Below are 12,241 nucleotides of genomic sequence, written 5' to 3'. Positions count from 1 at the left end.
TCCACTGAAGAAACAGGTTCCTACTAAAGACCTTCCTTGAACTTGTGTTATTTGATTAAATACAGTCAAGGTGAATGGAGCATGCTCAGTGTATTATGTGATCCAACTTTAAAACATTTGACTTAATGTGTACTTGTTATCAGGTAAAATTGCTGTGCCTTGAGAGTAACTTGCAATTTCAGGGAAGTACATGATCTTCGTAAACAACAGAGTGGCTGAAATCTTGTTTTGAGTGATTAGTTAGGGTTGTATTGCATGGGCATTTCAAGTCTGCGTTGCTGCTGGGAAAATCAGTCCTGGCAGTGCCATTTGTTTCTTCATGCGGAACTGTGTCCAGACACAAGAGCTTGGGACTCATAGGAATGAAGAAGAATTGCAGGTTTTTCTGTTTTCCATTTTTTTTCCACTTCATCCATTTTACCTTATAGTCACACACCTTTATACCACCACAGTCCAAGGGTGCTGCACTGGTGGGGTTCAATAGTAAGGGACAGGCAGTGTGTGCTTAACATGCACATCAAATTACAGCCATTTGTTACTAGGACTGTCAGGACAGGACTGCCTTAGGGAATCTTGGCATAGTTCTTTGGTTGATTCCAAACTGATGGGGTCCTTTTTCCCAAGAGAACAAATGGTAAAATTAAGGCCTTGGTTTTGAAGTGAGGTAATATTTAGTCTACTTGGCATCTGTGGTACAAGTAATGACCAGCACCTGAACATTTATGTTAAAGTAACCCAATAATAATTTTCCCCTCTGATTCGATGCCATTGTTGTTTAGGCCAACCATTACCAGCTGAAATGACACTTGCCCAGCTTCTGACTCTGCTGTATGACCGTAAACTCCCTCAAGGATACCGTTCCATTGATTTGACAGTTAAGCTTGGTTCCAAAGTTATCTCAGATCCAAGCTTATCGAAAACAGACTCTTTTAAACGTCTTCACACAGAAAAAGGTGAGTGTTCTTACTTTTTTCGTATCTTCCTTTTGAAAATGCTTTGATTTTGGACAAAAATTATTTTTATTTTCTTGATAAGAAACAGCAATTTTCTTTATATTCATGAATAATGTTCCCGAACCATTTTCTAGAAGGCAAGTCCTAAACTTTATGATAAAGAATAAATTCGTGTCCTGTCCTTATACTGTAAGATTCAGCAATATCGTTGTTCTGGTTTCACTTTCCTTTCTTCATGGTAGTGTTGTATATGATATGAATATGATTCTATAGGTACCATGTATTTTATTTCTTTACATGTACACCAGTTCTCTGTAGTAGTTGTACATGCTGATAACCTTGACAGATGAAGTAATGCAGGAGCTGTTTCAAACCACATGAGTCACAGACGCCTGTGACATTTTTTATTGCACCAACTTGGGTACTTCTTTGAAAATGTGAATTTTTCTCAAGTCCATCTAAGCAGCTCTTAACATTTTATAACATGATCCATTTGTTAATAATGTGGGTTTTTTAATTGCTTGCTATCTACTTACTCATAGTACTACAGAAGAGAGAGGTAGGAGCTGTAGCCCAGGAGTGTGTTTTGAAAGATTTTGATGTCATTTCTTTAGGGAAGGACTCAGAGGAATGGAACCTTGAAATTAAGCTAAGGTGCTCATCAACATCCTGCTGACACAGCATGGAAAAAGCATGGACAAAGTTAATAATTTGGCTATTTTAAGACAGGGACTTCTTTTATAAACTGTTCACCTTGTAGTTCAGTCTCTTTCTAGAAAAGATAAGAAACAGAAAGAGGAGTCAATTAAAAAAAATACTTACTTGGTCTCTGGTCTCAGCTAAGTATTTCCTGACTCCATGTGATGGCTGGATATACAGATCTTTCACACTATTGAGTAGCCTTTCTCTTTCAAATACTATTTTTGTTTTGTTTTGCTTTATATGTAAATTCTAAGCCTACAATAAAAAAAATTCTGTTTATATAAAACTCGAAAATCACTAGAGGAAGTTCAGTTTAGTAGTAGAGTTCATGTGAAAAGATGGTCCTCTGAACTTAAGTTGCTAGGCCTTGTTTTTAAGGCTTCAGACTAATACTTTTAAAAAATTGACTTTGTCATTACAAATCCATTGATCTGTGGTGCTATACAACAAAATATTAGTTATATTCACATGTCTCACAGGCACCACTCATCAGTTACAAAGGTTAGCGCAACTACTTTTTCATTACTAGTTTTTATTATGTCTAGAAATAATTCTTACATATCAGTCCTTCCTTACTTGCTACTTAAAGTAGACTTTTTTTGCACCATCTGTGCTGGATAGATTTTATGACTTCACAGGGTGTCTTTAGTGCTGCATTTACTGCTACTGTACTTAAGGAAAAGTGTAATTTATTTGTATTTTTTCTCTGTGCTTCAATGCCTTTGAGATTAGCAGTTCTTCACAGCTGAAGTGCATGACTTCACTGAAAACTTGCAGAACATTAATGGAGGTGAAATGATTTTAATTGGGTTATAAGAAGATTAACTAAAGCAAGTACTGGAGAAGCATACTTAAGTGTAACTCCTTGCAACACTATTTAAGATGTGAAAGGTATAGCATTATATTTGCACTCATAATAAAAGATCTGCCTATACCCTTGCTCACTGATAGCATATTTTTCAAGTGTCTTTTGCAGAGAAGCATTTGGCTTTAGTGATCTTTCTGTGCATTGTGATTATCTATGCGTGTCTATTTTCTTGTTTTCCTTCTTTGGGAAGGCTTACATTGTAAAACAGAACAGTGAGTCCTCCTTCAAAATTTTTATTTTGAAATTTTCCTTATCAAGGAAATCTAACCTTTCTTGTAGTCTGATCAATTGATATCATTTCAAGCAATTGAATTCTAAATTTATGTTCAGCCTAGTGTGGTGGCATCTTCCACATGTCTGATGGAAGGTGCTCCCTTGTTGAGACAGGCATATTTGCATACACCCAGTACCTGTGGTGACAGGGAAAAGTTCCACAGAGATGGTTTCCTGCCTGTACTCTCAAAAACAGTAGATATCAAAGCTGTGGGTACTCAAAGTGTTATGTTTGGGCTCTTTCTGCTTTCTAAGTATATGTGACTTTTTCTATTTCTTGTAGTGCATCAGGTTGAATTAGGATTAATTGATGTGCATACTCGCACATGACCCTGATTTGAGCTTATTAAATCTGTTACTTTGATCACGTTGCTTCATAGTGATGTGTTCCTCCCATGACATATCTAGAATGTCCTTGTAACCTGGTGCTTCTTGCACTTTTTTAAAAGTTGACCATTAGGATGGGGAAAGACCTGCTGCTTCTTATTCCCTTTCAAGTTAGGGATGAAAAGGTTTTAAAAGAGAAAGTATCTGTGGTTAAAACTCTTTTAAAGTTTTGATGGTAGCTGGATGAATTATGCTTTAATATGCTTCTGGTTTTTTACAGATACATAATAAATGGTAGCATGTGTGTATGCAAACATTTTAATTATCATCAATTTTCAGCTGATCTGTGCTGCCTTTTGATACGGATATACTGTGAAGGCTTTGAGGATCACTGCTTTATAGAATTTAACAACATAGTCTGTGATACAGATTTTAATTTTTTTTTTAGACGAAGTATGTTCACTGTGAAGTCTGCCTATGGTAATTAGCAAAGAGGGTTGATTTTCAGCAAATGAATTGTGGTAGGGTTATGTATATACAACCTCTGCATTGGTGCATAAAATATCTTTTTTTGTCTGTTGGATAACATATTAGGGTTCTTAGTCATAAACGGAGAGGATGGAGGCTAGCAGAAAGTTAAAAATAGAGATCTGGAATTTTTTGTTAGGAAGATAGAATTAAATTTTGCAGCTCTGGTAGAAGGGTATTTTGACACATCACAGTAGATGTGGGAATAATAGGTGTGGTGAGTGATAGGTGATACCACTTCATGGATGGTGAGTTAAATCATGAGAAAGGGGAAACAAAATAAAACATCTCTGCATTTTTTAGGAAAAGGAAGTCTAATTTAGGTAAAGTTGTCTTTCTGTTCTTCAGCTATAAAGTCTTTATCAGAGAGTAACAAAACTACTCATGTCCTAGATGATAAATAGTGTTTTAGATGTTGGGCTTCCAAAGTTAACAAAATCCTGAAGGCATAGGATTTTGTTTTATTAGAATTTGATCTAATAATTAACATGCAACCCTGTAGAAATAGTCCCAAGTTAGGACCTGGGTCTGCTATCGCTAGCAAAGGATACCCCAAATACATTTACTTGGTTTTGATACTCTTGTTGTTCATTTCAGATTCTTGAGTCGAGTTTTGCTTATGAAGAAACTGATACTTTTGAGGTCCACTTTTGAGTAAGGACAAAGAAATAAAGACAATACTGATGATGATGTATTAATTTCTCCTACCTCTGTGTTTTTGTAGAGCATGCAGATTTACTGGGACCTTGCCCTGAAGATGAAGCCATCAGTCCTGGGGATGAGTGTATGGATGCAGTTTTAGATGAATCACTTCTTGAAACCTGTCCCATTCAGTCTCCACTGCAAGTTTTTGCAGGAATGGGTGGATTGGCCCTTATTGCAGAGAGACTCCCTATGCTTTATCCTGATGTAATTCAGCAAGTGAGTGAAAAAAACAGTGTAGAAAAATATGCTAAGAATGTTCTGTTTATTTGTTTAAGGACAGTATTTTTCTCAGAATTCTCAATGGTTCAGTTTGTCATCTTAGTTGTGTGGGAAAGCAGCTTTAAAATAGACGTGTGTAATTCCACAGCTCAGTCCAGATTATATGGGCTGCTTCCCCATGCATGGGTTAGGCTGCTTGAGTAGCCATGTCTTTGTGGAACAAATGTTTCCGCTTGCTTCACTTTGTTTGTAAAATATCTTGAAGGGTCCAGTAACATAAAGTTACTGATGTACTATAAAGCCATACTTGCTTATCATTTAATTGCTCATGTAAATGTACCCTCAGGGATTTTTATGGTTAAGGAAAATTCAGTTCTCAAAGTAGATTATATAATTTTATTTTAAATTCATTATTATAAAGAACAAATAACTGTCCAATCTTTATTATATTTGTGTTAATAAATATCTTTAAATTATATAATTAATGTGTATGCTATTTGTACACTAATTATAATTATGTATGGAATTTCTCTAGAGGCAGTTACAGGTCAGTAGTGGCATTAGTATGGAATTACTTCTTTGGCAGGAATAGGAACCCTGTAGTGAGACTGGATAATTAGTATGAATCCTTTGTAAGTAATTCCACAAATTTGATTTAGAGGTCTAGTGTTAAGCCAGGTTAAAAAAAAAAATAAAAGTGAAGGAAATGTTTTCACATAAATATTTTACTGTGTTTTGAAACCCAGGAGTGATAATGTGTATTGAGGAAGACTAATTCATGGAATTCTGCCACATATGAAAGGCAACTTATGACCATGAGAAATTTCACCCCTTTTTATTCTTTTTATATAGTACTGGGAATTTATTTTCTTTCCACAAGTTTTTTAGCTTGAAATGTGTTTTGAATTCAAATACTGAATAAGAAATCCGTGATCCATAAAAACAAATTAAGTACATTAATACAAAATGTAAGATTCAGAGTGAAGACTGAAATTCTTCAGACTCTTAATTCTCTAATTTTACTTTTGTGTTTCTCTTAAGTCACTGATACTGCTCATTCTCTGAAGGTGTAAATGATTTGAATAAATACAGATAAACATGGCATTGATTTTTAATTAAGAGTATGGCATTCTGAATTAATTTTGCAAGGACTTTTCACATTAATCTTTTCCAATTTACATCAATTTGATGACAAAATACTAAAATTTTAAATATGATTGCATCAGTTCATCTGAGTAGCATAAAAGCCTGAAACTTCTGTGACATTAGAGGGACCTGGGTATCATGCCTTCATTTCAACTGAGTGTACAACTGAATAATTGTGTAACTGTTACACCCTTGAACTCTGATTCCCATCATTCCTGGCTGCGTAGTCCTCTGTGCAGTATTAGTTCAGACCACAGAACTACAGACTGTTGTATTATAGTGTGGCAGTAATAAAGCCTGCCAAATTAACCAAAAGCCCAAAATGGGCATGTAAACTGCTACAAGACTGTTAATATTTCCAAATAACTTCTTAGTTTTTAAAGGTATCAGGTGCAGTTATTCTCCTTTTTGAAAGTATGTAATGAAAAGTTAAACACTTGAGTTCGCACTCAGTATTTAATGTTGAGAACAAAGGGGATGTTTCTTATTTAACAGTCTGATACATAAACTAATCTTTGTAGTGTTTATTTCAGTGTCTTTTGTGTCTCCTATGCCTCTAGATTTTAAGCAACACAAATTATTTTAGGTTGGCAAAGCACAGGTGCTTCTTTGTGTAGGCAGGACTTCTAGAACTGTATTGAAAATGCAGCAACTATGCCCTTTTTAATCATTTAGCTTGGTCCCCATATCTGTAAAGAATAGTGTACTTTAGGTGACGTTTTAACAGTGTTCTGTGTTAGGATTATATGTCCTTCAGTTCCTAATTTTAACGCAGTTTTTGCCTAGGTGATTAACTGAATGATTACCGAATTTTTTCTTTGTTTTTGTTGGTAAAGGTTAGCACTCCAGTGGTTACATCAACCACACAGGAAAAGCAGAAGGACAGTGATCAGTTTGAATGGGTTACCATTGAGCAATCAGGGGAGCTGGTGTATGAAGCACCAGAAACAATTGCTGCAGAACCTCCACCGATCAAGTCAACCGTGCAGACTATGTCTCCCATACCCGCACATTCTCTGGCTGCCTTCGGTTTATTTCTTCGTCTCCCGGGCTATGCTGAGGTGCTGCTAAAAGAACGGAAACATGCTCAGTGTCTGTTGAGATTGGTGTTGGGAGTTACAGATGATGGTGAAGGAAGTATGTGTGCAATTATTATGTTTCTTTGTAGACCATGGCTAGATAATTTTACTTAAATTAATTTGCACTGTAATATTTTTAGCAGGAAGTTAGACTCGGGTTGTGCAGAACTGTGTTGCTCGCATCTTTCATAGTCTCCAAGTATTAAATTCTATCTGACAAAGATTTGTCACAATCACCAGTATTCCAGTGTTCTCATCTAGTCAGAGTAATTGTAAAATAACTGCTGATAAAACTTAAAATGGCAGTGTCAAGATGACAGTGTTCAGACAGAGTAATCTGAGTAGCATGCTGAGCTAATTGAGAAAATGTCCTATAATTCTGCGAGCAAATGCAGAATAATATGGGTAGGATCATAGCTACAGCAGATGTAGAATAAACTGTTGAATAATGCTGCTTTAGCAAAGGTGAAAAAGATCTGAAAATCATAGTGATCAAATTAGCTGAGCAGGAGCTCTGCCTTAATGGGGGGAGTTCAGAGGAAGAAATGAAGTCAATTTGTATTGAATGTCTTTACAATTGAACCTGGAATTCTGTGTATGGTTCTAATATTTGTATTTCTTAGTGTTTTGAAAAACTGGAAGAGTGTATGTGAAAGATGTTTTAGTACTTTTAAAACATTTCCTTTCATTATGACTTTGAAAAGAATGCTCTTTTCTGTGCAGCAATCAACTGAAGTTAGTCTCTATTCAGCAGCCTGTAGAGTGACGGACAATGTGTAGCTTATAAGACCAACTGAGCAACAGAGTCTTTGTCTACCCTCTCTTCTTTTTGTTTCTGTTTATCTTGTATTTAGGTAGAGGGCAGTAGGCAAAAATTAACTGTTTTTAAAAAAATTCAGTCTGGCTGCTTACCCCCACCTCATCTAATTAGTAATTAACTGAAGGACTGTATGCAATCCCTCATATTTTTATGTCTCTGAGTGGTTTCAATCCCTTGCAATTTCAAACATTTTTTAAATTTTTTTTAATAAAGAGACCAACTCAGACCCTTAAAATGTTGCTTTTGGTTTTGTGTGTGTGCATCCACTGTTGCTACTGAAATACAGTTCCAGAACATTATTTTCTTGCTTTAAATTTCAGCCTAAATTTATATCGAGTTTGTGCCCATTTATCATTGTGCCAACATCGTTCCTTATCATGAATAGCCCTTTCTCGCCTGTATTTGTTGACAGGAATTGTATTCCCTCTTACTCTGGTTTTTCAGGGTGTGTTTTTCTGAACTAAACAGCCAATTTCTCCATTCCCTAAGCCAAATGTCTGAATTGAACTCTTTACAAAATGTGAGTTCAGTTGTACACAGTAGTCCACATTAGTTCTTTATATAAAGCATTAACATTTTCCTTTTCTTTTGGAATTGCAGTTTTTTTGTACACCTAGAGTCTCCTTTTTCACATAATATGAAGAGCTGCATTTACAAATCTATGGCCTTATATATTAAACATGGATTCAGTTGTCTACAAAGATAAATCAGGGGCAAAGGTTTAGGTTGATTTTTTTTTAATTATTTTTTTTTTTTGTCTCCTTGTCCTTTGGCTGCACTTGCAATTTTGGAAGTCTGTCAGATGGGCTTCTTCCAGAGGTGTTCAGTTTTATTTATGAAGATCCCAGTCAGAGGACTTTTTTGTTCCTTCTTGTTACTGTCTTTACAAAGATCATCAGCTAGATATGAATTAACTTGTGTGTGTATGCATGTGTATGAGTAGATATGTATTTCAGTTTAGACCTCTAGATAATTATATAGCTGATAAACTCTTAGGAATCAGGGAGAAATTAGTATAAATATATTTAAAACAAGAAACAAACTTCATAGCAGAGATGGCTATTTTGAAATATTTTCAGTATTTGAAGTATTTTCAGTTGTCAAATACTTCTATTTACGTATGTAGTGGGAACAGAATGTGAAATGCATTGTTAGATGGAAAAAATTGAGACAGTTTCCCAAATGTGTTTATGTTGCATTAATGGATTGCTCTATTATTTGAAATGTGGCTTTTAAAAGGAGTACATTTTTGCTCATATTGGAAAAGGGTTAAAAATTTAAAATAATTCCACTACAAAAATCAACTTGTAGCTCATCTAATTAAAATTATGTTAGCATTTCACTGTGTATTCAACTTGAATAGCATCACAGCTTGGATTGTGTCAGTGACTTAATTCCCATTTTGAGCACATTAATACAAAAAAAAATCCTGCATCATAATAAACTTTAGCTCTATGTCTTGTGAGCTGCTGTTAGCTGACCACATGCATTCTATAACTTGCTGTAGTTAAAATGTTTTGAAACTAAAATTTAAAAAAATCAGTGCAACCCACCTTTGTTTTCCTCATTTGGAAATATGACCTGAAGTGTAGTTAAATACAGTATTAAGACTTGCTGTTATTCCCAAACTAAATTGTCTCTGTGGAAATGGTGAGTCAGATTTTATACCTTTTGGTTTATAACCAAATTCATAAAGGAAATAAAGCAACATTCTTTCTTCTACGCTCTTCTACTGCTGAAATTTTTTTTAAGAGAAGCGTACTGAATTTCTTACTGTGTGCAATGCTGAAGTTCTTAATAGGTTCCTGTATGTGTTGTTTATAAATTATTGCAGGATTAACAAGTGGTATTGAAATACTGCAAGGAAATTTGGGTTTGATATTTTTCTTCTTCAATCCAGGTCACATCCTGCAGTCTCCTTCAGCAAACGTGCTTCCAACTCTGCCGTTCCATGTGTTGCGCAGTTTGTTCAGCACTACACCATTGACTACTGATGATGGAGTACTGCTTAGGAGGATGGCTCTGGAGATTGGGGCTATACATCTTATCCTTGCTTGTCTGTCTGCTTTAAGCCACCATGCACCAAGAGTGCCCAACTCTAATCCCAACCAGGCAGAGGTAAGTTTAGCAGCAGAGTAATTGCCACTGAGAAGTAGTAAGAGTTTTAATTATAAAAAAGAAAATAATCTTACTGCGTTCATTATGGTCTTACTTCTGCATATTTGGTATATGAATGAAGAAAAAAATAATTAGAAAGTACTTGATCCATTGTCCTCGCTTGTTGCAAGTAAACATAGTAATAATGAAATTTAACCAACGAAGAAGGCTTGTCATGCAGTATGAAGGTGTAATCAGTTTCTTTCATAGGACCTTCTTTTTCAGTGCATGAGAAGCATAATGCTCAGTGGATGGTGGGTCTTTAATCCTCATTAGATAGCATGATCTCATTGCCTTATTTATCATTCATTTTCTGAATTCTGCTGGCTGCAAAATATTTACTCTTAAATGCTTCACGGACATAAATAAGTGTGAAAATTAATAAATCAATACAGTGATTTATTTCTTGTGCCCTTTTTACTGGTGGGGAAATTAAATCTAAAGACAAAAATTTTCCATAGTTTTCAAGATCCCAAGTGAATCTCCAAAATTAAGCTTTTTCAGGGTATTTCCAGTATTATAACATGCTTTATTGAGAACATTTATGCCCCTTTTTTTAAATTTAGGATTATCAGTTGCCATTACTGCATAACATACCAATTGTCTTGTTTAAACAAAATTAATTAACTGCCCTCTTTAGCATTGTTGTGGCAAAGCCTTGCATGAAAAAGTTCCCGGGGGCTAAATATGGCAAGTAGCTGCAAAATGCAGGGCTGTCTGGATTTTAGCAGCTCTGATACTGATTAAGTGTTGAGCAAGGAGGAGATGAAGCTGTGCCTGAGGATAATTGGTTTCAATGCCTAGTCAAATTTATGGGGAAGCTGAAATATTCTGCTTCTAATGGGGTATTAAGCTGCTGACACATTAACGCCTTAGCATTTTGGGGCTTTTTGGAGGAAAAGGGCAACCATTAATTCTAATCTCTGCTTCAGTTCTACCATGACCCCTTAAACAGCTTGGTTTCTCATAATTCATATCTATCAGGTGATAGATGTTAACTTGAACCTAGAGATCCATCAGCCCTGCGCTGAGGCTTGTATTTGTGGGGCCACGCTTTGCCTTAAGTGCTTTAAGTCAGTACTCCTGACAGTCCGCTTGAGTGTTAAAGGCACAACATGTTCATGAGTAAAGCAATGAGTAATGGCTATATGAGAATAACCATATAGATGTTTCATCACCAAGATGCATTGCATTTGCAATGTGTAAGTTAAATGGTGATTCCAGACTACTTCCAGTATTGTACTTCATAGGTGATATTTTTTTTTACCATTGTAGTCTGTTCATACAGACTGTTCATACATTGTATCATGGTATTAAGTAGCATTCTAATAGCTTTCATCATTTAAGCAGTGATAGTATTTTCAAAGAGAACAAAAATGGAGTTACATTCCTAGTCAAATTGAAGAATCTCTTGCAAGGATTTGGTGATGACCTGTACTAGAACTCCATGTATGTGGTAGAGCCTTTCCTGTTTAAAGCTTTGAATTTCACTGGATCCTGAGGTTATCTTTATAAAGTTGATAAATTGGAATTGCATTCTTTTGCAAAATGAAGGCTTTCTAAATGGAAGTTCATAAGATGAAAAATGTGAAATGATTGTGACTTTTTAATTTTTGACTTAGCCACAGGTGTCAAGTACGCACAACAGTGCATCAACAGAAGAACAACAGTTGTACTGGGCTAAGGGTACAGGCTTTGGAACGGGCTCCACAGCTTCAGGATGGGATGTTGAACAAGCTTTGACTAAGCAAAGGCTTGAAGAAGAGCATGTGACCTGCCTTCTACAGGTGTGTAGTAATGACATTTTGATTAACGATAAGCACTTGAAACATTAGGACTGAATAGGAAAAACAAAGTTTGTATTTTTTCTGTCATATAGCAGAGTAATTACAGTATTTTGGGCAAAAAAAAAATTTACAACTTCCTGTCTACATGAAAAATTGTATAGATCACATTTTGAATGAGGCTGTTTTCAAATGTCTCTAAGCTGCTGCATAGAAAAGACCTGGTTGGGTAGGCCTGGGTGACAGTTCAGAATACACAGTGAACCCAGAAGCGTTCCAATGTATTTCCTTGGAGATGTTGTATATCTCTGACATCGCTGCATCCAGTCAAAAGTAAAAACTGTCCATTAAAGGTGGAGGATGTGGGAATAGGCATTTTGGTTTGTGTGCCCAATTGTCTTATGTATTAATTTCTCACATAATTTTGCTCAGCTTTAAGGAAATGTCCATAGTTGTTACTGGTGTCCATGAATTATGTTACTGTTATGCCAATATAACAATATCTCGCTCAGACATACTGTCAAATCATGAGTGTGTCAATGAAATTACAATAGTAAATTACCAGTAGACATCCAGATTTTAGTAAAATTCTGATTCTCTCCAAATACCTCATGCTATGGAGAAGAAAACAATTAGGCTTTTCAGACCATTGTGAAGTGCAGCCAACCCCTGTTCTCTTA

General features: G+C 35.6%; 1 protein-coding gene across 1 annotated transcript in view; it reads left to right on the top strand.

The window, feature by feature from the left end:
- The window catches only part of BIRC6 (baculoviral IAP repeat containing 6), a 154,876-nt gene that overhangs the window by 94,502 nt on the left and 48,133 nt on the right, over positions 1–12,241 (top strand). The window contains exons 59-63 of the mRNA XM_010004564.1: positions 780–953; positions 4,376–4,572; positions 6,558–6,858; positions 9,521–9,738; positions 11,400–11,564. Of these exons, the coding sequence (XP_010002866.1) occupies positions 780–953; positions 4,376–4,572; positions 6,558–6,858; positions 9,521–9,738; positions 11,400–11,564 (1,055 nt within the window). The remainder of the gene's footprint in view (positions 1–779; positions 954–4,375; positions 4,573–6,557; positions 6,859–9,520; positions 9,739–11,399; positions 11,565–12,241) is intronic.

This window comes from Chaetura pelagica, unplaced genomic scaffold (genome assembly GCF_000747805.2).
Source record: "Chaetura pelagica isolate M959 unplaced genomic scaffold, ChaPel_1.0 scaffold278, whole genome shotgun sequence".
In the NCBI taxonomy this organism is placed as follows: Eukaryota; Metazoa; Chordata; class Aves; order Apodiformes; family Apodidae; genus Chaetura; species Chaetura pelagica.
Note: the sequence above shows the minus strand (reverse complement) of the source record. Positions and strands in the feature narration are given on the sequence as shown.